The 25,127-nt window shown below is 63.3% G+C and overlaps 1 protein-coding gene across 1 annotated transcript in view; it reads left to right on the top strand.

Moving 5' to 3' along the window:
* The window catches only part of LMTK3 (lemur tyrosine kinase 3), a 28,018-nt gene extending 2,891 nt beyond the window's left edge, over positions 1-25,127 (top strand). Inside the window, exons 4-15 of the mRNA XM_030544755.1 lie at positions 4,012-4,088; positions 4,306-4,424; positions 5,332-5,419; positions 6,237-6,385; positions 6,714-6,798; positions 7,039-7,160; positions 7,636-7,785; positions 8,893-11,315; positions 19,596-19,918; positions 21,897-22,011; positions 22,391-22,612; positions 22,980-25,127. Coding sequence (XP_030400615.1) covers positions 4,012-4,088; positions 4,306-4,424; positions 5,332-5,419; positions 6,237-6,385; positions 6,714-6,798; positions 7,039-7,160; positions 7,636-7,785; positions 8,893-11,315; positions 19,596-19,918; positions 21,897-22,011; positions 22,391-22,612; positions 22,980-22,996 — 3,890 coding nt within the window. The 3' untranslated portion in view covers positions 22,997-25,127. The remainder of the gene's footprint in view (positions 1-4,011; positions 4,089-4,305; positions 4,425-5,331; positions 5,420-6,236; positions 6,386-6,713; positions 6,799-7,038; positions 7,161-7,635; positions 7,786-8,892; positions 11,316-19,595; positions 19,919-21,896; positions 22,012-22,390; positions 22,613-22,979) is intronic.

Raw genomic sequence — 25,127 nt, 5'->3', positions numbered from 1 at the left:
TAGACTGCTCAATTGGGATGTGGTGACTTTTGTTTTATGTAGTTGACGGGGATGAGAAAGCTCTGGTTCTAGGCTAGTCAACATGAAGAGGTGATTCTGCTCAGTGGAGATGGACTGACTCTGTTTCCAGGCTAGCCAGTGGGGATGGACTGGCTCTGAAAATAAGGTTCTAAGCCAGGGGTGGCCAACGTGTGGCTTCGGAGCCGAATGTGACTCTTCATAAGTTAATATGCGGCTCCTTGCATAGGCACCGACTCCGGGGCTGGAGCTATAGATGCGAACTTTCCAGTGTGACAGGGAGTGCTCAGTGCTCAATCCCTTGCTCTGCCCCAGGCCCTGCCCCCAGTCCACCCCTTCCTGCCCCTCCCCTGAGCCTTCCATGACCTCACTCGGCCCCCCATCCCCACCAGAGCCTCCTGCGCACCGGGTAACAGCTGATCGCAGTGGGCAGGAGGAGTGGGGAGGGAGCGGGAGACACTGATTTGGTGGGGCTGCCAGGGGGCAGGAGGAACCGCAGGTTGGAGTGGATGGAGCTGATGGGGGGGCTGCTGACGTATTACTGGGGGTCTTTGGCAATGTACATTGGTAAATTTTGGCTCCTTCTCAAGCTCAGGTTGGCCGTCCCTATTCCAAGATAACCAGTGAGAGCTGAGAGATTATTTGTAGACCCACCACTGTGGCTAAAATTACTCTAGAAATCAGGATCTAGATCAGACACTGATGATTTATTAGGTCAAAACTAGACCAGACAAAGGGGCTGAAATGGCTGCAGCCTTGAACTAGCATCTGAGGGCTTGTCTACATCAGAAAGTTGCAGCGCTGGTGAGGGAGTTACAGCGCTGCAACTTTGAAGGTGTACACATCTGCAGGGCACCACCAGCGCTGCAACTCCCTGTTTGCAGCGCTGGCCGTACTCCCGTTTTGTCTCGGGTGTAGAGGATCCAGCGCTGGTGATCCAGCGCTGGTAATCCAATGTAGACAGTTACCAGCGCTTTTCTTGACCTCCGTGGAAGGAGGAAGCCTCTGGTAATCAAGCTGGTTTCCTTTCCCGGTTTGCTCTCTCGGTCCCGGAGCCACCCAGCAAACCGCAGGGAAGGAGACCTGCTTGCTCGGGGTTCCGGGACCGAGAGAGCAAACCGGGAAAGGAGACCAGCTTCGCCGCGGTTTGCTCTCTCGGTCCCGGAACCAGCCAGCAAACCGCAGGGAAGGAGACCTGCTTGCTCGGGGTTCCGGGACCGAGAGAGCAAACCGCGGCGAAGCTGGTTTCCTTTCCCGGTTTGCTCTCTCGGTCCCGGAGCCACCCAGCAAACCGCAGGGAAGGAGACCTGCTTGCTCGGGGTTCCGGGACCGAGAGAGCAAACCGGGAACGCCGCGGTTTGCTCTCTCGGTCCCGGAACCCCGAGCAAGCAGGTCTCCTTCCCTGCGGTTTGCTGGCTGGCTCCGGGACCGAGAGAGCAAACCGCGGCGTTCCCGGTTTGCTCTCTCGGTCCCGGAACCCCGAGCAAGCAGGTCTCCTTCCCTGCGGTTTGCTGGCTGGCTCCGGGACCGAGAGAGCAAACCGCGGCGTTCCCGGTTTGCTCTCTCGGTCCCGGAACCCCGAGCAAGCAGGTCTCCTTCCCTGCGGTTTGCTGGCTGGCTCCGGGACCGAGAGAGCAAACCGCGGCGTTCCCGGTTTGCTCTCTCGGTCCCGGAACCCCGAGCAAGCAGGTCTCCTTCCCTGCGGTTTGCTGGCTGGCTCCGGGACCGAGAGAGCAAACCGCGGCGTTCCCGGTTTGCTCTCTCGGTCCCGGAACCCCGAGCAAGCAGGTCTCCTTCCCTGCGGTTTGCTGGCTGGCTCCGGGACCGAGAGAGCAAACCGCGGCGAAGCTGGTTTCCTTTCCCGGTTTGCTCTCTCGTCCCGGAACCCCCCTTGAAGCCGCCCAACAGCGCTGCAGTGTGGCCACATCTAACACCACTTGCAGCGCTGGTTGCTGTAAGTGTGGCCACTCTGCAGCGCTGGCCCTATACAGCTGTACTAATACAGCTGTAACAACCAGCGCTGCAAAATTTTAGATGTAGACATGGCCTGAGACACAATGACATTAGATACCACATGCCGGCAAGGTAAAGAAGTTTGGGCTGGATGAATGGACTATAAGGTGGATAAAAAGCTGGCTAGATCGTCGGGCTCAACGGGTAGTGATCAGCGGCTCCATGTCTAGTTGGCAGCCAGTATCGAGCGGAGTGCCCCAAGGGTCGGTCCTGGGGCCGGTTTTGTTCAAGATCTTCATTAATGATCTGGAGGATGGCGTGAATTGCACCCTCAGCAAGTTTGCAGATGACACTAAACTTGGAGGAGTGGTAGATATGCTGGAGGGTAGGGATAGGAAACAGAGGGACCTAGGCAAATTAGAGGTTTGGGCCAAAAGAAATCTGATAAGGTTCAACAAGGACAAGTGCAGAGTCCTGCACTTAGGACGGAAGAATCCCATTCACTGTTACAGACTAGGGACTGAGTGGCTAGGCGGCAGTTCTGCAGAAAAGGACATAGGGGTTACCGTGGACAAGAAGCTGGCTATGAGTCAACAGTGTGCCCTTGTTGCCAAGAAGCCTAATGGCATTTGGGGCTGTATAAGTAGGGGCATTGCCAACAGATCGAGGGACGTGATCATTCCCCTCTATTTGGCATTAGTGAGGCCTCATCTGGATACTGTGTCCAGTTTTGGGCCCCACACTACAAGAAGAATGTGGAAAAATTGGAAAGAGTCCAGCGGAGGGCAACAAAAATGATTAGAGGGCTGGAGCACATGACTTATGAGGAGAGGCTGAGGGAACTGGGATTGTTTAGTCTGCAGAAGAGAAAAGAGAGAGGGGATTTGATCGCTGCTTTAACTATCTGAAAGGAAGTTCCAAAGAGGATGGATCTAGACTGTTCTCAGTGGTAGCAGATGACAGAACAAGGAGTAATGGTCTCAAGTTGCAGTGGGGGAGTTTTAGGTTGGATATTAGGAAAAACTTTTTCACCAGGAGGGTGGTGAAGCACTGGAATGGGTTCCCTAGGGAAGTAGTGGAATCTCCTTCAGAGGTTTTTAAGGTCAGGCTTGACAAAGCCCTGGCTGGGATGATTTAGTTGGGGATTGGTCTGGCACTGAGTAGAGGGTTGGACTAGATGACGTCCTGAGGTCTTTTCCAACCCTGATATTCTATGATTCTATGACATTCATGATCAGCAGATAGGGCAAAAGACCACAGAACCATGTTCTAGATTACCTAGTGCGGATGCAGAAATTCTGGTAACCACATTCTACACTAGCCAATGAAGATTCAATGACTGGAGGTTGGGTTCTAGAGTAGCCACTGTAGATGCAGCAAATCAAGAAAACGGGTTCTAGACCAACCACTGAGGCAGCAGTGGCACTATAAAGCAGCTTTAGACTTACCAAATGTGGAAGTAATGACACTAGGAAAGAGGGTCTAGACTAGCAATGTTCTAGGTTAATTACCTTGGATGCAGAGATGTTGGAAATCTATTTATAGAAAAGTGATATTCTAGACTAACTAGTGTGGACAAAGCAGCTCTGGACACAGTGTTCTAGATTAGTCTATGACACTAGGGTTTTGTTAGAAAAAAATGATCTGAGATGCAATGACTGGCAATCCGATTCTACACCAGTGAGGTTCTAGACACGCACGTGCATAGAAGCAACTCTGGAAGGCAAGTTCTAGATCAGCAATCGAGGCATCTGCTCCGTTAGAAGCCATATTCTAGATGACCCAATGGGGATGCAGTGACTCTGGGAACATGGTTCTAGATTAACCAGTGATTCTGGAAGCTGTGTTCGATGAGCTGATGGCCCAGCCTCCTGGGGGGGCCCTGAAGGAGGATCACGACCTCCTGGTCCAAACCCCTTTCCTGCTGGGAGGAGGGATCTGATGAAAGTGGGTAGGGGGCCATCATGGGAGCTCCCTTCTCTGCGTTGGAGGGGCTGGCAGGGTTCAGCCCCCTCCTCACCCTCCTGTGTCCCCTTCCAGACCTAGTGAAGCATCTGGGATTGAGCCGGCAGCACCTCAGCTACCTGCAGGAAATCGGGAACGGCTGGTTTGGGAAGGTGAGTATGTCTCTCCTGCCACTTCACTACCTGCCACCCCGGCCTCTACAGGTGTCACGTCTAGGGGGCACCAGCTCCCATCTGGCCCCATGGCAGGCATTGGGCCTTTCCCCTCTAGGGGGCACCAGCTCCTACCCCAGGACTGGGAGGCTCTGGGGGGGTAGGAGCCCCATTGGGGCACAGACCCTACGGTATGACCATCAGCTCTGTCTCCTAGGTGATCCTGGGGGAGATATTCTCAGACTTCACCCCAGCCCAGGTTGTGGTGAAGGAGCTTCGAGTCAGCGCTGGACCCCTGGAGCAGAGGAAGTTCCTGTCAGAGGCTCAGCCCTATCGGTAATTAGGGGAGGGGGCACCCCAGAAGTGGCTGCATCTGAGCACCAGGCGAGGGGGTCATAAAATATCAGGGTTGGAAGGGACCTCAGGAGATCATCTAAGTCCAACCCGCTGCTCAAAGCAGGGCCAATCCCCAGACAGATTTTTTCCCCAGTTCCCTAAACAGCCCCCTCAAGTATTGAACTCACAACCCTGGGTTAGCAGGCCAATGCTCAAGCCACTGAGCTATCCCTCACCCAGCCCCCTCAGCTGACCCCAGAGGCAGTTACATCTCAGCACTGGGTGAGGGGTCCCCGTATACCCAACCCTCACGCTCCACCCTCCACCCCAACCCTCAGCATCCTTAGAGCACAAAGATAAGAGGAGGAAACCTGTGTCATGCAGTGGCATGAAAGCAGCCCAGGATGGTCCTGCTTCCACCCAGACTTACTGAGATTGTGGGTGAGGCTTGCCAGACCTATGTTTAAAGCCACAGGGTCAAGCTAAAAATCACGCCCCCCCCGCCCGACCCCTCCTTCCCCAGCCTGTCAGTACGGGAGGATCTGGGAAGGGACTGAGACCGGACGGGGATTTGGAGATCTAGTCACTGGGATTGTCCCCCGCTTCTCTCCGCTGAGGATCCCACAGCATCCTCCAGCCCTTCAGAAAACTTCCTGCCCCCTCTGGAAAGAGCAGGAGCCTCTCCCCAAATTTTGTGGAGGGGGAAATCGAGGCACACAGGGGAGGGGCTTGCCCAGACTGAGTCATTTTCACAGTTGTCGAGAGAACCCAGGAGTCCTGGCTCCCAGCCCCCTCCCCACTCTATCCACCGGATAGAATGCCGGGATAGAACCCAGGCGTCCTGGTGCTGCTGTTGCCATGAGGAATGGCAGTGCTTTCTCTCTCTCTCTGCCACCGCCCTTTGAAGAAGCCTTCAGCACCCCAACATCCTGCAGTGCCTGGGGCTGTGCACGGAGACCATCCCCTTCCTGCTCATCATGGAGTTCTGCCAGCTGGTGAGCGCGGGCGGGGGCTGCTGTGGGGATGGGGGGGTGAGAGTGTGGGTGGCGCTGCCCCCTAGTGGCTGGGCTCAGAACTGCTCTGTATGTGCGTGGGTGGGTGGGTGTGTCTCGCTGCTCCCTGGTGGCTGGGTTTATCACTGCCGTGGGTGGGTGCGTGGGTGTGTCCTGGTGGCTGGGATCAGAACTCCCCACTCTGTGTCTGTGTGTGTGTGTGTGTGTGTCCTGCCCCCTAGTTGCTGGGCTCAGAACTGCTCTGTATATGCGTGGGTGGGTAGGTGTGTCTCGCTGCTCCCTGGTGGCTGGGTTTATCACTGCCGTGGGTGGGTGCGTGGGTGTGTCCTGGTGGCTGGGATCAGAACTCCCCACTATGTGTGTGTGTGTGTGTGTGTCCATCCTGCTGCCCCCCAGTGGCTGGGCTCAGAGCTGCTGTCTGTGTGTGTGTGTCCTGGTGGCTGGGATCAGAACTCCCCACTGTGAATGTGTGTGTGTGTGTGTGTGTGTGTGTGTGTGTCCCCTGCTGCCTCCTGATGGCTGGAGGCAGAATTCCCTGCTGTGTGTGTCTGAGAAGGGGAGTGAGCCCTCTCCTGGGTGCAGTGCACACTGCCGACCTGTGTGTCATAGCCCCATAATGCCGGAAGTGGGTGGGGAGTCTCCACTCCACCAGCTGCCGTGACTGGTGCTAACGAAGCTGGGGGCTCCAAGGCTGCTCCTGATTGCTGGAGGGGTACAGTGGCCCCCGCAGGGTCCCTGGTGCCCCCGTCTGTGCCCCGGCCTGCCTGACCTCCCCCTCATCACTCCCCTGTTGCCCCAGGGCGACTTGAAGCGCTACCTGCGAGCCCAGTGCCAGGCAGACGGGCTGACCCCCGACCTCCTGACCCGCGACCTCGGCACACTTCAGCGCATGGCCTATGAGCTCATCCTGGGGCTGCTACACCTGCACAAGAACAACTACATCCACAGGTCAGCTTCCAGATGCTGGGGTTCTCTCCCTGCCGCAGGAGGGGAGGGGATTCAGGGGGTTGGAGTCAGGAGGTGGGGCTGGATGCCAGGACTCCTGGGTTCTATCCCACCTCTGAGAGGGGAGGGGGATCTAGTGGTTAGAGCAGGGAAGACTAGGGGCCAGGACTCCTGGGTTCTTGCACACCTCTGGCAGGGGAAGGGGATGGTGGGGTTAGAGCAGGGGGTATCTGGGAGGCAGAGCTCTCCCCAGGGCAGGTGTGACACCGACAGGAGGTCCCATGGGGATGCTGCCTGCCGCTGACTGGGGTCTCCCCACATTCCCCCACAGCGACCTGGCCCTGCGGAATTGCCTGCTGACCTCTGACCTCACCGTCCGTGTCGGCGACTATGGCCTCTCGCACAACAACTACAAGGTGAGAGCCCTGGGATGGGGTTGGGGCACAGGGCCTTTCCCCTCTAGGGCGCGCCAGCTCCCATCCGGCCCCAGGGCAGGGACTGGCTGGCTCAGGTGGGTGGGTCTGGGTCATGGGGCCTTTCCTGTCTAGGGGGTGCCAGCTCCCACCCGGGCTCAGGGCGGGGACTGGCTGGCTCAGGGGATGGCACGGGAGGGTTCCTGCCCAGTGTTGATTTCCCCCTGCCCCCCCCCCATGCAGGAGGATTATTACATCACCCCCGACCGGCTGTGGATCCCACTGCGCTGGGTGGCGCCGGAGCTGCTGGATGAAGTTCACGGGACGCTCGTGGTGGTGGATCAGAGCAAGGAGAGCAACGTCTGGTGAGTCCCGACTGTGTCTCGGTGCCTTCTGCACCCCTGGGCAGCCAGGACCACCCCCAGCCTCAGGGGCAAAGGGTCAGTAAGGGGGAAGCTTTGGGGGGATCGCGGTTCTAGAGCTACCTGTTCCACATGGCTGTTAACCAGCCCCTGCACCCCACCCCAGATGGGCCGTGTCCCAGCATCAGGCGAGGGGTCCCCGTATATACAGCCTCACCCCAGAGGTGGCTGCATCTCAGTGCCGGGTGAGGGGTTCCTGTATACCCAGCCCCCACGCTCCACCCAGAACAGCTGCATCTCAGTGCTGGGCGAGGGGTCCCTGTATACCCAGCCCCTGCACCCACCACAGAGGTGGCTGCATCTCGGCACCAGGCGAGGGGTCCCCGTGTACCCAGCCCCTGTGCTCCATCCCAGAGCAGCTGCATCTCAGCGCCAGGCGAAGGTCCCTGCACTCACCCTGTAACCCTACTCTGCCCAGGTCTCTGGGGGTGACAATGTGGGAGCTGTTTGAATTCGGCAGCCAGCCCTACCGGCACCTGTCGGACGAGGAGGTTCTCGCCTTCGTCATCAAAGAGCAGCAGATGAAGCTTGCCAAACCACGCCTGAAGCTCCCCTACTCTGACTACTGGTGAGCACTGGGTCCCCGCCCCACAGCTGCCCCAGCTCCCCAGCAGGTCCCAATGGGGATCTGGCTGGCCACGACCCTAGCCTGGTACAGCCGCTCCAAAGGGCTGAGAACCACCGGACTTGGTGTGCGCCTGACGGGTTCTTCCATCGCTGACAGCTGCAGGTGGTTCCTGGCTGGGCTGTCACTGGGGCCTGTCACTGCTCCATTTCTCCCATTCGTCTTGTCCTGCTTTGCTCTGTGTCTGCGGCTGTTGTTTTCTCACTGTTCTTCTTTCTCTCTGACTGTTGTTTTCCAACTGGTCCTCTGCCTCCCTCTCTCTGGCTGTGTTTTTCTGACTGTTCTTCCATTTCTGGCTGTTTTTCTGTCTCCACAGATGTTACTTTCTACTTTTCTGTTGTTTTTTCTGGCTGTTCCTCTGTCTCTGGCTGTTTTTTCCCCTCTTGCTCTTTCTGACTTCTGTTTCTCCAGCTGATGCTTCTGACTGTTCTTCTCTGTCTCTGGCTGTTATTTTTGGACTGTTCTCTCTTTGGCTGTTTTCTGACTGTTTTTTCTGTCACTCTTGATTTTTTTTCTGTCTTCAGTTACCAACTGGTCTTCTGACTCTATAGCTGTTATTTTCTTACTGTTCTTCTGCCTCTCTGTCCAGCTGTTCTCCTCTCTGGCTGTTTGTTTTCTCTCTCCAGCAGTTCTTCTGTGTCTCTCTGACAGGCTGTTTTTTCCCCCTGACTGTTCTTTCTTCTGTCTGTCTCTCAAGTTCTTTTTCTGGATGTTCTTCTGCCTCTTTCTGACAGTTCTTCTGTTTCTTTGGCTGTTACTTTCTGACTGCTCTGTCTGTTTTCCTATTGTTCTGTCTCTTTCTGGCAGTTGTTTTGAGACTGTTCTTTCACCTCTCTCCAGCTGTTTCTCTGTCTCTCCGGCTATTGTTTTCTGCCGGTCCTTCTGTGTCTCTCTGGCTGTTCTTCAGTCTCTACAGCTGGCTTATTCCTGACCCTTGTCTCTATCTCTCTGGTGGTTCTTCCACCTCTCCAGCTGTTCTTTTTCTGACACTTGTTCTCTGACTGTTCTGTCCCTCCCTGCTCTGACCGCCCCGTCTCCCTGCCGTTGCAGGTACGAGGTGATGCAGTCATGCTGGCTGCCAGCGCCACAGCGCCCCACACTGGAGGAGCTGCACCTGCAGCTGACCTACCTGCTGACGGAGCGCTGCCACGCACAGGCAGAGGAGAGTTTTGAGTGGCGCTGGAACGCCTTGAAGCCCAAGCGCTCGCCGGCCACCTCCCCCCCCCGCCGGCGCCGCTCGGAGGAGATCTCGGCCTACCCGCTGCTGGATGGCTTCCAGGGGGCCGACCTGGACGACGTCCTCACGATCACCGAGAGCAGTCGGGGGCTCAACTTCGAGTACATGTGGGAGAAGGCCCGGCTGGGGCGCTGGAAGGCCAGCCCGGCCCCCGGGGCCACCCCCACCAGCAACGGCAGCCTGGCTGTGCCCGGCCCCAACCCCTTCTATGAGGCACCGGCGCGGCAGAGCCTGGAGACGCCCAGCGTGGTCCCGGTGATTAGCGCCCGCAGCCCCTCTGTCAGCAGCGAGTACTACATCCGGCTGGAGGAGCACGGCGACGGGGAAGGGCCCGAGGACACCGTCTGCACCCCCAGCCCTGTTTACGAGCGCCAGTACGGGGTGCCTGGCTCCCCACCGGAGCCCCTCTTCCCTTCCGACTGGGACCCCATCGAAGCGGGCCGGGGCAGCCCCCCGCCCCGTGCCCGGCACCACCTCCCCCACCTCCTGCCGGAGGGGCCGGCCAGCTGGGCCCCCGGTGCCACCAACCCCTTTACCTCAGTGTCCCGGGAGCTGGCCCGGCGTGGCACCAACCCCTTCCGGGCCGAGATCCAGGAGACCTCGCTGACAGATCCGGCGCCGGGGGGCATCTTCCTGGGGGAGTCCCTGCTCCACGTGTACCAGGAGCTGGAGGAGCAACAGCGTGGCTGGGACTGCGAGGGGCTGGAGGAGCGGGGAGCCGGGGAGACGCTGGCGGGGGACCCCTCGGAGTTCCGCCCCTCGCCCCCCTGGGACCGGGAGCCCTCCCTGATGGAGGAGCAGAGCTCGGCTGGCAGCACGGACGGGGAGGACGCCAGCAGCGGCGGGGCCGGGCGCCGCAACCCCCTGCTCTGCCCGCTCTGCAGCCGGGGTGGGCGCTGCCGCTGTGCCCCAGGCCGGGGGGAGGTCGTGAGCGGCTGGAGCAACCACGCCCCCATCCCCCGGCCCCACCGCGACAGCTGCGGCACCGAGGACGATTCCTCCCTCAAGGTGGAGCGGGGCTCCCTGGCCGATTGCCCCATCCTGCTAGGAGAGGGCCCCCCCGGGGCTGGAGAGGGCGGGGCTGGACCGCTCGGCCCACCCTCTTTGGCCGGGGCACCGCCCCCTCCCTCGGCATTCTACGACCCGCTGATGGGCACGGCCGTGGTGAGCTACGAACTTCAGGACTACCCCAAGCGGGGGGTGGCTGGGCGGCCGCCGGGCTCGCCCTTCCCCGGCCTGACCGCCACCTGCTGCAGCGTCATCGTGCCGGTGGAGATCCCGCCCCTGGCCACGCTGGCGGAGAGCGCCGACGAGGAGACCATCGCCATCGTGCCCGAGGCCGCAGACGGCTTCGTGGCCCGGCCCGAGATCGGCCCGGCCCCGGTGGGCCGGCGGAGGGGCCCGCTGGACTCCGGGGACTCGCTGGACCTCCCGTCCAACACCAGCTCCTCCGAGGGCTGCAGCCCGGCCTCCCGCTTCTCCTCGCCGGGCCAGAAGTTCCCCGACAGCGGCTACGAGACGGAGAACACCTTCTCCCCGGAGCTCCTTGTCCGGGAGCCCGAGGAGGAAGAGGATGGGGAGTCACCCGGTGAAGGGGATGCTGCCCAGCTGCCCCCCACGCCCATCTCGGAGTCCACCAGCGACCTGACGCTGTCGGACGAGACACCGGGGGCCGAGGAGGAAGCAGGCTCGGGGCGGGGGCTGGCCACGACCCACCGAGATTCGGCCTATTTTTCCGATGGCGAGGGGGAGGGGGGCCAGGGGGAAGAGGAGGAGCCGGAGGCGGGGCAGGACGAGGGGCAGCCGGCGCCAGCCAAGGTGGAGGCTGGCTTCGTAGTGCAGGTGTGCAAGGAGCAGCTGCTGGTGTCGCTGCGGGAGAACATCACCCGCAACCTGCTCTGCAACCACCGGGACCTGGGGACCTCGGTGTCCGGGGCCCCAGGTGCCAAGGAGGAGGCCGTGATCCGACTCTGGGCCCTGGAACCCGAGGGGGCCCGGGGCGCTGGAGATGAACAGGAAGGGGGCGGCGGGGAGACGGCAGGTGAGCTCCCCCAGGAAAAGGAGGAGGGGGCAGAGAGCGAGGAAGGGCAGCTGGATGGCCAGGAGGTGCCGGAGCTGAGCGGGCAGGCCCCTGTCCCCAGCCCCGAGGGGTCGGACCTGGCATCTGAGCAGCCGCAGCCCCAGCCCCAGCTGGACTTCAGCACGGCAGGGAGCCCAGGCAGCGAGGACATCAAAGGTAGGGAGATGCCAGGGGTCGGGGGTTCCATCGGAGGGAGGGGGCAGGGACCATCTGGGGGAGGGGGAGCTGTCTGGGGGAAGGATTGGGGACCATCTGAAGGGGCAGCTGTAAGGACAACAAGAGAGGGATCATCCAGGGGGAGGGTTACCCTCTGCAGGACAGAGGAAGGGAGGTGGGAGGATGGATGGAGGACTGGGGGTGGGGGGATGGACAGAGGCATGAATGGAGGAGTGGGGGTGTCGGGGAATGGACAGAGGCATGAATGGAGGAGTGGGGGTGTCGGGGAATGGACAGAGGCATGAATGGAGGAGTGGGGGTGTCGGGGAATGGACAGAGGCATGAATGGAGGAGTGGGGGTAGGGGGAATGGATGGAGGCATGAATGGAGGAGTGGAGGTGTCGGGGGATGGATGGAGAGATGGATGGAGGACTAGGGTGGGGATGGACTGAGGATGCGGGGGCAGCAGGGACAGTGGAAGGGAAGGATGGGGGTGGGGATGGATGGAGGGATGAATGGAGGACTGGGGTGGGGGAGATGGATGGAGGGATGAATGGAGACTGGAGGGGGGGCAGTGGAGGGATGGATGGAGGACTGGGGATGTAGTGGGATGGACACAGGGATGGATGGAGGCCAGGAGGTGGCAGGGATGGATGGAGAACTGGGGGTGGGCGGGCTGAATGGAGGTCAGGAGGTGGGGGGATGGATGGAGACTGGGAGGTGGGGGGATGGACGGAGCACTGGGAGTGGGGGGGATGGACAAAGGGATGGGTGGAAGACTGGGGGTGGGGAGGGTGGATGGATGGAGAGATGGATGGAGACCAGGAGGTGTAGGACATGGAGAGATGGAGGACCAGGGGTGTGGGTGGATGGACAGAGGATGAGGGGGCTGCGGGGAGAGTGGCAGGGATGGATGGGGGTGGGGTGGGGATGGATGGACAGAGGATGGGGAGGCTGCGGGGAGAGTGGCAGGGATGGATGGGGGTGGGGTGGGGATGGATGGAGGCCGGTAGGTGTGGGGGGGGTGGATGGACAGAGGATGAGGGGGTAGCGGGGAGAGTGGCAGGGATGGATGGGGGTGGGGTGGGGATGGATGGAGGCCGGTAGGTGTGGGGGGGGATGGATGGACAGAGGATGGGGAGGCTGCGGGGAGAGTGGCAGGGATGGATGGGGGTGCGGTGGGGATGGATGGAGGCCGGTAGGTGTGGGGGGGATGGATGGACAGAGGATGGGGAGGCTGCGGGGAGAGTGGCAGGGATGGATGGGGGTGGGGTGGGGATGGATGGAGGCCGGTAGGTGTGGGGGGGATGGATGGACAGAGGATGAGGAGGCTGCGGGGAGAGTGGCAGGGATGGATGGGGGTGCGGTGGGGATGGATGGAGGCCGGTAGGTGTGGGGGGGATGGATGGACAGAGGATGGGGAGGCTGCGGGGAGAGTGGCAGGGATGGATGGGGGTGCGGTGGGGATGGATGGAGGCCGGTAGGTGTGGGGGGGATGGATGGACAGAGGATGAGGGGGCAGCGGGGAGAGTGGCAGGGATGGATGGGGGTGGGGTGGGGATGGATGGAGGCCGGTAGGTGTGGGGGGGATGGATGGACAGAGGATGGGGAGGCTGCGGGGAGAGTGGCAGGGATGGATGGGGGTGGGGTGGGGATGGATGGAGGCCGGTAGGTGTGGGGGGGATGGATGGACAGAGGATGAGGAGGCTGCGGGGAGAGTGGCAGGGATGGATGGGGGTGGGGTGGGGATGGATGGAGGCCGGTAGGTGTGGGGGGGATGGATGGACAGAGGATGGGGAGGCTGCGGGGAGAGTGGCAGGGATGGATGGGGGTGCGGTGGGGATGGATGGAGGCCGGTAGGTGTGGGGGGGATGGATGGACAGAGGATGGGGAGGCTGCGGGGAGAGTGGCAGGGATGGATGGGGGTGCGGTGGGGATGGATGGAGGCCGGTAGGTGTGGGGGGGATGGATGGACAGAGGATGAGGAGGCTGCGGGGAGAGTGGCAGGGATGGATGGGGGTGGGGTGGGGATGGATGGAGGCCGGTAGGTGTGGGGGGGATGGATGGACAGAGGATGAGGAGGCTGCGGGGAGAGTGGCAGGGATGGATGGGGGTGAGGTGGGGATGGATGGAGGCCGGTAGGTGTGGGGGGGAATGGATGGACAGAGGATGAGGGGGCAGCGGGGAGAGTGGCAGGGATGGATGGGGGTGGGGTGGGGATGGATGGAGGCCGGTAGGTGTGGGGGTGATGGATGGACAGAGGATGCGGGGGCAGCAGGGAGAGTGGCAGGGATGGATGGGGGTGGGGTGGGGATGGATGGAGGCCGGTAGGTGTGGGGGGGATGGATGGACAGAGGATGAGGGGGCAGCGGGGAGAGTGGCAGGGATGGATGGGGGTGGGGTGGGGATGGATGGAGGCCGGTAGGTGTGGGGGGGATGGATGGACAGAGGATGCGGGGGCAGCGGGGAGAGTGGCAGGGATGGATGGGGGTGGGGTGGGGATGGATGGAGGCCGGTAGGTGTGGGGGGGATGGATGGACAGAGGATGCGGGGGCAGCGGGGAGAGTGGCAGGGATGGATGGGGGTGAGGTGGGGATGGATGGAGGCCGGTAGGTGTGGGGGGGATGGATGGACAGAGGATGAGGAGGCTGCGGGGGGAGTGGCAGGGATGGATGGGGGTGGGGTGGGGATGGATGGAGGCCGGTAGGTGTGGGGGGGATGGATGGACAGAGGATGCGGGGGCAGCGGGGAGAGTGGCAGGGATGGATGGGGGTGGGGTGGGGATGGATGGAGGCCGGTAGGTGTGGGGGGGATGGATGGACAGAGGATGCGGGGGCAGCGGGGGGAGTGGCAGGGATGGATGGGGGTGAGGTGAGGATGGATGGAGGCCGGTAGGTGTGGGGGGGATGGATGGACAGAGGATGAGGAGGCTGCGGGGAGAGTGGCAGGGATGGATGGGGTTGGGGTGAGGATGGATGGAGGCCGGTAGGTGTGGGGGGGATGGATGGACAGAGGATGAGGAGGCTGCGGGGAGAGTGGCAGGGATGGATGGGGGTGAGGTGGGGATGGATGGAGGCCGGTAGGTGTGGGGGGGAATGGATGGACAGAGGATGAGGGGGCAGCGGGGAGAGTGGCAGGGATGGATGGGGGTGGGGTGGGGATGGATGGAGGCCGGTAGGTGTGGGGGGGATGGATGGACAGAGGATGAGGGGGCAGCGGGGAGAGTGGCAGGGATGGATGGGGGTGGGGTGGGGTGGGGATGGAGGCCGGTAGGTGTGGGGGGGATGGATGGACAGAGGATGCGGGGGCAGCGGGGAGAGTGGCAGGGATGGATGGGGGTGGGGTGGGGATGGATGGAGGCCGGTAGGTGGGGGGGGGGGTGGATGGACAGAGGATGAGGGGGCAGCAGGGAGAGTGGCAGGGATGGATGGGGGTGCGGTGGGGATGGATGGAGGCCGGTAGGTGTGGGGGGGATGGATGGACAGAGGATGAGGGGGCTGCGGGGAGAGTGGCAGGGATGGATGGAGTGGGGTGGGGATGGATGGAGGCCGGTAGGTGTGGGGGGGATGGATGGACAGAGGATGCGGGGGCAGCGGGGAGAGTGGCAGGGATGGATGGGGGTGTGGTGGGGATGGATGGAGGCCGGTAGGTGTGGGGGGGATGGATGGACAGAGGATGAGGAGGCTGCGGGGAGAGTGGCAGGGATGGATGGGGGTGGGGTGGGGATGGATGGAGGCCGGTAGGTGGGGGGGGGATGGATGGACAGAGGATGGGGAGGCTGCGGGGAGAGTGGCAGGGATGGATGGGGGTGGGGTGGGGATGGATGGAGGCCGGTAGGTGTGGGGGGGATGGATGGACAGAGGATGAGGAGGCTGCGGGGAGAGTGGCAGGGATGGATGGGGGTGGGGTGGGGATGGATGGAGGCCGGTAGGTGTGGGGGGGAAGGATGGACAGAGGATGGGGAGGCTGCGGGGGGAGTGGCAGGGATGGATGGGGTGGGGTGGGGATGGATGGAGGCCGGTAGGTGTGGGGGGAATGGATGGACAGAGGATGGGGAGGCAGCGGGGAGAGTGGCAGGGATGGATGGGGGTGCGGTGGGGATGGATGGAGGCCGGTAGGTGTGGGGGGGATGGATGGACAGAGGATGGGGAGGCTGCGGGGGGAGTGGCAGGGATGGATGGGGGTGGGGTGGGGATGGATGGAGGCCGGTAGGTGTGGGGGGGATGGATGGACAGAGGATGAGGGGGCAGCGGGGAGAGTGGCAGGGATGGATGGGGGTGGGGTGGGGTGGGGATGGAGGCCGGTAGGTGTGGGGGGGATGGATGGACAGAGGATGCGGGGGCAGCGGGGAGAGTGGCAGGGATGGATGGGGGTGGGGTGGGGATGGATGGAGGCCGGTAGGTGTGGGGGGGATGGATGGACAGAGGATGAGGGGGCAGCGGGGAGAGTGGCAGGGATGGATGGGGGTGGGGCGGGGATGGATGGAGGCCGGTAGGTGTGGGGGGGATGGATGGACAGAGGATGAGGAGGCTGCGGGGAGAGTGGCAGGGATGGATGGGGGTGCGGTGGGGATGGATGGAGGCCGGTAGGTGTGGGGGGGATGGATGGACAGAGGATGGGGAGGCTGCGGGGAGAGTGGCAGGGATGGATGGGGGTGGGGAGGGGATGGATGGAGGCCGGTAGGTGTGGGGGGGATGGATGGACAGAGGATGAGGAGGCTGCGGGGAGAGTGGCAGGGATGGATGGGGGTGGGGTGCGGTGGGGATGGATGGAGGCCGGTAGGTGTGGGGGGGATGGATGGACAGAGGATGGGGAGGCTGCGGGGAGAGTGGCAGGGATGGATGGGGGTGGGGTGAGGATGGATGGAGGCCGGTAGGTGTGGGGGGGATGGATGGACAGAGGATGAGGAGGCTGCGGGGAGAGTGGCAGGGATGGATGGGGGTGCGGTGGGAATGGATGGAGGCCGGTAGGTGTGGGGGGGATGGATGGACAGAGGATGCGGGGGCAGCGGGGAGAGTGGCAGGGATGGATGGGGGTGGGGTGGGGATGGATGGAGGCCGGTAGGTGTGGGGGGGATGGATGGACAGAGGATGGGGAGGCTGCGGGGAGAGTGGCAGGGATGGATGGGGGTGGGGTGGGGATGGATGGAGGCTGGTAGGTGTGGGGGGGATGGATGGACAGAGGATGCGGGGGGAGGCAGGGATGGATGGACAGAGGATGGGGAGGCTGCGGGGGGAGTGGCAGGGATGGATGGGGTTGGGGTGAGGATGGATGGAGGCCGGTAGGTGTGGGGGGGATGGATGGACAGAGGATGAGGAGGCTGCGGGGAGAGTGGCAGGGATGGATGGGGGTGAGGTGGGGATGGATGGAGGCCGGTAGGTGTGGGGGGGAATGGATGGACAGAGGATGAGGGGGCAGCGGGGAGAGTGGCAGGGATGGATGGGGGTGGGGTGGGGATGGATGGAGGCCGGTAGGTGTGGGGGGGATGGATGGACAGAGGATGCGGGGGCAGCGGGGAGAGTGGCAGGGATGGATGGGGGTGGGGTGGGGATGGATGGAGGCCGGTAGGTGGGGGGGGGGATGGATGGACAGAGGATGAGGGGGCAGCAGGGAGAGTGGCAGGGATGGATGGGGGTGCGGTGGGGATGGATGGAGGCCGGTAGGTGGGGGGGGGGGTGGATGGACAGAGGATGAGGGGGCTGCGGGGAGAGTGGCAGGGATGGATGGGGGTGGGGTGGGGATGGATGGAGGCCGGTAGGTGTGGGGGGGATGGATGGACAGAGGATGAGGGGGCTGCAGGGAGAGTGGCAGGGATGGATGGGGGTGGGGTGGGGATGGATGGAGGCCGGTAGGTGTGGGGGGGATGGATGGACAGAGGATGGGGAGGCTGCGGGGAGAGTGGCAGGGATGGATGCGGTTGGGGTGAGGATGGATGGAGGCCGGTAGGTGTGGGGGGGATGGATGGACAGAGGATGAGGGGGGCAGCGGGGAGAGTGGCAGGGATGGATGGGGGTGGGGTGGGGATGGATGGAGGCCGGTAGGTGTGGGGGGGATGGATGGACAGAGGATGGGGAGGCAGCGGGGAGAGTGGCAGCGATGGATGGGGGTGCGGTGGGGATGGATGGAGGCCGGTAGGTGTGGGGGGGATGGATGGACAGAGGATGCGGGGGCAGCGGGCAGAGTGGCAGGGATGGATGGGGGTGCGGTGGGGATGGATGGAGGCCGGTAGGTGTGGGGGGGATGGATGGATGGACAGAGGATAAGGAGTGTGCGGGGAGAGTGGCAGGGATGGATGGGGGTGTGGTGGGGATGGATGGAGGCCGGTAGGTGTGGGGGTGATGGATGGACAGAGGATGAGGAGGCTGCGGGGAGAGTGGCAGGGATGGATGGGGGTGGGGTGGGGATGGATGGAGGCCGGTAGGTGGGGGGGGGATGCATGGACAGAGGATGAGGGGGCTGCGGGGAGAGTGGCAGGGATGGATGGGGGTGGGGTGGGGATGGATGGAGGCCGGTAGGTGTGGGGGGGATGGATGGACAGAGGATGAGGGGGCTGCGGGGAGAGTGGCAGGGATGGATGGGGGTGGGGTGGGGATGGATGGAGGCCGGTAGGTGGGGGGGGGATGGATGGACAGAGGATGCGGGGGCAGCGGGGAGAGTGGCAGGGATGGATGGGGGTGGGGTGGGGATGGATGGAGGCCGGTAGGTGTGGGGGGATGGATGGACAGAGGATGAGGGGGCTGCGGGGAGAGTGGCAGGGATGGATGGGGGTGTGGTGGGGATGGATGGAGGCCGGTAGGTGTGGGTGGGGATGGATGGACAGAGGATGCGGGGGCAGCAGGGAGAGTGGCAGGGATGGATGGGGGTGAGGTGGGGATGGATGGAGGCCGGTAGGTGTGGGTGGGGATGGATGGACAGAGGATGAGGGGGCTGCGGGGAGAGTGGCAGGGATGGATGGGGGGGGGGATGGATGGAGGCCGGTAGGTGTGGGGGGGATGGATGGACAGAGGATGAGGGGGCTGCGGGGGGAGTGGCAGGAATGGATGGGAGTGGGGTGGGATGGATGGACAGAGGATGGGGAGGCTGTGGGGGGAGTGGCAGGGATGGATGGGGGTGGGGTGGGGATGGATGGAGGCCGGTAGGTGTGGGGGGAATGGATGGACAGAGGATGGGGAGGCTGCGGGGAGAGTGGCAGGGATGGATGGGGGGGGGGATGGATGGAGGCCGGTAGGTGTGGGGGGGATGGATGGACAGAGGATGCGGGGGCAGCAGGGAGAGTGGCAGGGATGGATGGGGGTGAGGTGGGGATGGATGGAGGCCGGTAGGTGTGGGGGGGATGGATGGACAGAGGATGGGGGGGGCTGCGGGGGGAGTGGCAGGAATGGATGGGAGTGGGGTGGGATGGATGGACAGAGGATGGGGAGGCTGTGGGGGGAGTGGCAGGGATGGATGGGGGTGGGGTGGGGATGGATGGAGGCCGGTAGGTGTGGGGGGGATGGATGGACAGAGGATGCGGGGGCAGCGGGGATAGTGGCAGGGATGGATGGGGGTGGGGTGGGGATGGATGGAGGCCGGTAGGTGTGGGGGGGATGGATGGACAGAGGATGAGGGGGCTGCGGGGAGAGTGGCAGGGATGGATGGGGGTGGGGTGGGGATGGATGGACAGAGGATGGGGAGGCTGCGGGGGGAGTGGCAGGAATGGATGGGAGTGGGGTGGGATGGATGGACAGAGGATGGGGAGGCTGTGGGGGGAGTGGCAGGGATGGATGGGGGTGGGGTGGGGTGGGGATGGATGGAGGCCGGTAGGTGTGGGGGGGATGGATGGACAGAGGATGCGGGGGGAGGCAGGGATGGATGGACAGAGGATGGGGAGGCTGCGGGGAGAGTGGCAGGGATGGATGGGGCTGGGGTGGGGATGGATGGAGGCCGGTAGGTGTGGGGGGGATGGATGGACAGAGGATGGGGAGGCAGCGGGGAGAGTGGCAGGGATGGATGGGGGTGGGGTGGGGATGGATGGAGGCCGGTAGGTGGGGGGGGGATGGATGGACAGAGGATGAGGAGGCAGCGGGGAGAGTGGCAGGGATGGATGGGGGTGGGGTGGGGATGGATGGAGGCCGGTAGGTGTTGGGGGGGATGGATGGACAGAGGATGCGGGGGGAGGCAGGGATGGAGGACAGGGGTGCTCACTCCCTCTGACCCTTGAACTTTCACCTCCACCCTTCTCTCACTTTGCCTCTCGACCCTTGACCTTTGCCCCCCCTCCTGTCCCGTCCCCGCCTGCAGCCAAGGTCTCGCGCCTGTCGCTGGCGCTGCCCCCGCTGAGCCTGCAGCCCTTTGCCGGCCCGGGGGGGCGGAAGGGCTGCGGGGGGCTGACACCAGAGGAGGAGGGGGCTGGACAGGGGGTGCTGGGGCCGGGCGAGGAGGAGGAGGAGGAGGAGGCGCCGGGTGTCGGGGGTGTCCCCATCGTGGTCAGCGACTCAGACGACGGGCGCAACCTACGCGGGCTGCTCAAGTCCCCACGCTCGGCCGAGGAGGCTGCCGAGCTGGACCGGAAACGCAAGATGGTGTCCTTCTTCGACGACGTCACCATCTACCTCTTCGACCAGGTGAGGGCGGGGCCCGCGGGATGGGGGCAGGGCCTGGGGATGGGATGGGGGACAGGGGCGGGACCGGAAACGCAAGATGGTGTCCTTCTTTGACGACGTCACCATCTACCTCTTCGACCAGGTGAGGGTGGGGCCCGTGGGATGGGGGCAGGGCCTGGGGATGGGATGGGGGACAGGGGCGGGACCGGAAACGCAAGATGGTGTCCTTCTTCGACGACAGCACCATCTACCTCTTTGACCAGGTGAGGGCGGGGCCCATGGGATGGGGGCAGGGCCTGGGGATGGGGGACAGGGGCGGGACCGGAAACGCAAGATGGTGTCCTTCTTCGACGACATCACCATCTACCTCTTTGACCAGGTGAGGGCGGGGCCCATGGGATGGGGCGGGGCCTGGGGATGGGATGGGGGACAGGGGCGGGACCGGAAACGCAAGATGGTGTCCTTCTTCGACGACATCACCATCTACCTCTTTGACCAGGTGAGGGCGGGGCCCGTGGGATGGGGCGGGGCCTGGGGATGGGATGGGGGACAGGGGCGGGACCGGAAACGCAAGATGGTGTCCTTCTTCGACGACGTCACCATCTACCTCTTTGACCAGGTGAGGGCGGGGCCCGTGGGGTGGGGCGGGGCCTGGGGATGGGATGGGGGACAGGGGCGGGACCGGAAACGCAAGATGGTGTCCTTCGACGACATCACCATCTACCTCTTTGACCAGGTGAGGGCGGGGCCCGTGGGGTGGGGGCGGGGCCTGGGGATGGGATGGGGGACAGGGGCGGGACCGGAAACGCAAGATGGTGTCCTTCGACGACGTCACCATCTACCTCTTCGACCAGGTGAGGGTGGGGCCCGTGGGATGGGGGCAGGGCCTGGGGATGGGATGGGGGACAGGGGCGGGACCGGAAACGCAAGATGGTGTCCTTCTTCGACGACATCACCATCTACCTCTTTGACCAGGTGAGGGCGGGGCCCGTGGGATGGGGGCAGGGCCTGGGGATGGGATGGGGGACAGGGGCGGGACCGGAAACGCAAGATGGTGTCCTTCTTCGACGACATCACCATCTACCTCTTTGACCAGGTGAGGGCGGGGCCCATGGGATGGGGCGGGGCCTGGGGATGGGATGGGGGACAGGGGCGGGACCGGAAACGCAAGATGGTGTCCTTCTTCGACGACATCACCATCTACCTCTTTGACCAGGTGAGGGCGGGGCCCGTCGATGGGGCGGGGCCTGGGGATGGGATGGGGGACAGGGGCGGGACCGGAAACGCAAGATGGTGTCCTTCTTCGACGACGTCACCATCTACCTCTTTGACCAGGTGAGGGCGGGGCCCGTGGGGTGGGGCGGGGCCTGGGGATGGGATGGGGGACAGGGGCGGGACCGGAAACGCAAGATGGTGTCCTTCTTCGACGACATCACCATCTACCTCTTTGACCAGGTGAGGGCGGGGCCCGTGGGGTGGGGGCGGGGCCTGGGGATGGGATGCGGGACTGGGGCAGGAGATGGGCTGGTCTGAAAACACGAGATGGTGTCCTTCGACGATGTCACCGTCTACCTCTTCGACCAGGTGGGGATGGGGGCGGGGGTGGGGTGATGGCTCATGGCCCAGGGATGGGAAACAGAAACGTAAGAGGGTCTCCTTCTTCAACAACATCACCTTCTACCTTTGACCAGGTGAGGGTGGGGCCTGCGGGATGGAGGCGGGGCCTGCGGGATGGAGGCGGGGGATGGGGTAGGGGACGGGCTGGACCAGAACTGCAAGGTGGTGTCCCTGTTTGATGGTGTCACCTCGAGCTCTGAACAGGTGAGGGCGGGGCCTGGGGGTTGGAGGGCGGGGCCAGGAGAGCAGGGGGTGGAGTCTGGTGTAGGAAGGCGGGGACAACGAATAGGGAGGAGCCCAGGGTGTGGGAGTGATGGGAATGGGCGTGGCCAGGCTGGGGTGGGCGGGGCCAACACACTCATTCTCCCCCATCTGCTCCTAGGAGACGCCCACCAACGAGCTGAGCTTGCAGAGCGGCCCGGAGGGTGAGGGCGGCACCACCCAGGGCCCTGCTGGGCAGCCTGCCCTTGAGGCCTTCCCGCCCGCCGACGGATTCAGTGAGCCCCGCACCATGGGGGTGGGAGTGGCTCCGGGGGGGGACAGGGCCAAGCCATCACCAATTATTTCATGGGCTCATTTGCATATTTTAAAATGCTTGTTTGCATACAGCCATAAACAGCAGCTGCTGGTTGATGCCCCCTTGCCGTGGTGCCCCAAGATGGGGGGAGGAGGGAGCTGAGCCAGAGGGAGGTGGGGGCTCAGGAGGAGATGAGGGGGTAGACACAGGCCAGATATCCCCATGGGGAAGGGGGCGTTGGCTGTGCCGACCAATGGGGGAAGGGGCATTGGCCCCAGTGGGGATCCCTCCCTGGGGAGGGGCCATTGGCAGTGGGCTGGGGCTGGCCCCACCCCCTCTCACCCTGCCCCTGCCCGCAGGCGGCAGCTTCGAATGGGATGACGACTTCCCGCTGATGGCCCAGAACCCATCCTTCGTCTCCATGGTGACGGACCCCAGCTCAGGGGCCCCCCCAACGCCGCTCCCGGCCAAGGCGGCAGAGCCCAGCCTGATGGACACCCTGCGTTTCTCTCGCTTCACCGTCTCCCCTGCCCTCGAGCCCTGCCTGGCCCCCCACGAGGCCGAGCTGGCGCCCACAGCCAGTGAGTGAGACCAGGGTGATGGGGCTGTGGAGCTGATCCAGGGGCAGGGTACCAGGGTAGTTGGGCCCCTGGGGCTGATATGGGGGCAGGGAGGAGGCAGGATACCAGGGTAGATGGGCCTGTGGGGCTGATCTGGGGGCAGGGAGGGGGCAGGACACTGGGGTAGATGGGCCCATTGGGCTGATCTGGGGGCAGGGTACCAGGGTAGATGGGCCTGTGGGGCTGATCTGGGGGCAGGGAGGGGGCAGGACACGGGTAGGTGGGCCCATGGGGCTGATCTGGGGGCAGGGTACTGGGGTGATGTGTCCATGGGGCTGATCCAGGTCTTTTTACTCTGTCCTTCTGCTCCTTTCTCTTTCTCTTCCAGACCCCATTGAGAACTGAGGTGGGGACCTGCCCCCAGCAATCAGGGACTCCTCGGGATGGCGCTGGGCCATCTCACCCCCTAGCCTGGCTGGGAGACGCATGCGCCAGGCGTGTTCTGGGGGACACAGAGACTCGGGAGGGGGAGGGCAAGGCCAGCGTTTTGGGATCCCTCCCCCCCACACAAGGACTTGCTTCTCTGGACAATTTTTTTACAGTGACTCAGCCTCTGGGGGGCAGCCAGGATGCTGAATGTGCCTGCCCCCCAGTGCCCCTCTCTGCCCCTTTCCCCGCACGTGGGAGTTTGCTGTCAAAACTGTCTTGTGCCAAATCCAACCAATCCAAGGGGCAGCGAGCTATGTATCGGGGTGTGGGTGGGGGCTCACACTGCCCTCCCCCAGGACTGGTCCCCCTGCCAGTTTAACTGTGTCTCAAGCAAAGAGGGGAAATGCCCCATAACTCATCAGCAATGGGGGGGCTCCCCCCAACCAGCCCTGTCCCCCCCCCCATTGTGGAATTTAGGCCCCAAAGCTGCTGCCCGCTTCCCCCTCTTGGTACCAGATGCTGCCTGACGGATGGACAGATGGACAAGGGGGGGCATTTTACACAGACACCTTTGTTCCCCCCCCCAGGATGTGCACTGAGGATGGAGCCCCCACTCCTTGCAGCTGGAGATCAGCTGGGGCCCCGGGAATCAGCAGGGAGGGGGAATGAGGGGAGGGTTGGCTGAGAGGTCTGACGCTCGCTGGTTGGTACTGGGGGCCGAGTGGAGACCCTGGGCTGGCGCAGGTGGCTGCTGGGTTATTATCGGCATGGGGGCAGTGGGGGCGGCGCACCACTGGTTTCTACTGGGAGCCTGATGGAGTCAATGGGGGTTACAGAGCCTGTTGCAGGGGAGGGTCGCTGGGTGTATTTTCTAGTCCTAGGGGCCCACCCCCTGCCTTTGGCCCATTGGGGGTGCATGGGGTTAGGCTTAGGGAAGGGAGCCTGGGGTCTTTCCCCTCTAGGGGCCACCAGCTCCCATCTGCCCCAATTTGAGAGACTAGCTGGGTCAGGGAATGGGACAGAGAGCCTTTCCCCACTAGGGGGCACCAGCTACCCAGTATCCTGCCCCTTTTCTCTTGGATCAGACCCATGGGTCCCTCTGCCCTGGTGTCCAGCCCACCTCCATGCCCTGCTGGATCACAGCCATGGGTCCAGTTACCCCGGTGTCCCACCTCCTCACCCAGCCCTATCTAGCCTGTGTCAGAAGTGGGCCTGGATTTCACTGGCACCCTCCAGAGCACATTTCTGGCTCAGTTTGTCATTAAGGGGGGATCTACCTGTCCCCCAAGAACCAACCCCCCCCCACACACACACACCAGGCAGCTGCCAAACAAGGCCAGGTCTGTAAATATGGGGGCACGAGGAGACGCCTGGTGTCTCGCCTGGCGCCGCCTTCGGCCTGCTCCTGATTTGCCAAAATGAACAAAGATTAAAAAAGAGTGAATATTAACCCCCAAGTGTCTGCTACCCACGAGCCGTGGGGGAGGCTGGACACATGGATGGCGGTGGGTTTTGGGGGAGCGAGGTGGGGGGGGAGAAGGATGTGGGCTGATGGAGGGATTAAGGGCTGCACTGTATGGGATAGTGGGATGGAGTGGGTATGTGGGCGGACGTGTGGGGTACATTGAGGGATGGCTGGAGGGATGCATATGGGGGAAGATGGATGGACAAACAGCAGGTAAAAGGAATGAGATGGGCCCCCCGTGTGGGGCAGTTCTGCTCCCAGCCAGCAGGGTTGGGGGGGGGGGTGCGGGACTGCCCCCCCCCAGTTCAGTGAGGCCTCAGAGAGGGATTTAAATTAAACTTTATTAATAATGGGCTCAGAGGCTGCATTGTCCATGCTACAGGAGGGCTTTTCCCAGTGCCCTCTGCACTCACCCACAGTGTGGGCCTGTCCCCTCCAGCAGGGGGCGCCGGGGGACACACCCAGCGCAGGGCCCATCCCCTCCAGCAGGGGGCGCCAGGGACACACACACCCAGCGCAGGGCCCGGCCCCTCCAGCAGGGGGCGCCAGGGACACACAGAGCGCAGGGCCCGGCCCCTCCAGCAGGGGGCGCCAGGGACACACAGAGCGCAGGGCCCAGCCCCTCCAGCAGGGGGCGCCAGG

Source organism: Gopherus evgoodei, unplaced genomic scaffold (assembly GCF_007399415.2).
Source record: "Gopherus evgoodei ecotype Sinaloan lineage unplaced genomic scaffold, rGopEvg1_v1.p scaffold_35_arrow_ctg1, whole genome shotgun sequence".
Lineage (NCBI taxonomy): Eukaryota > Metazoa > Chordata > Testudines > Testudinidae > Gopherus > Gopherus evgoodei.
Note: the sequence above shows the minus strand (reverse complement) of the source record. Positions and strands in the feature narration are given on the sequence as shown.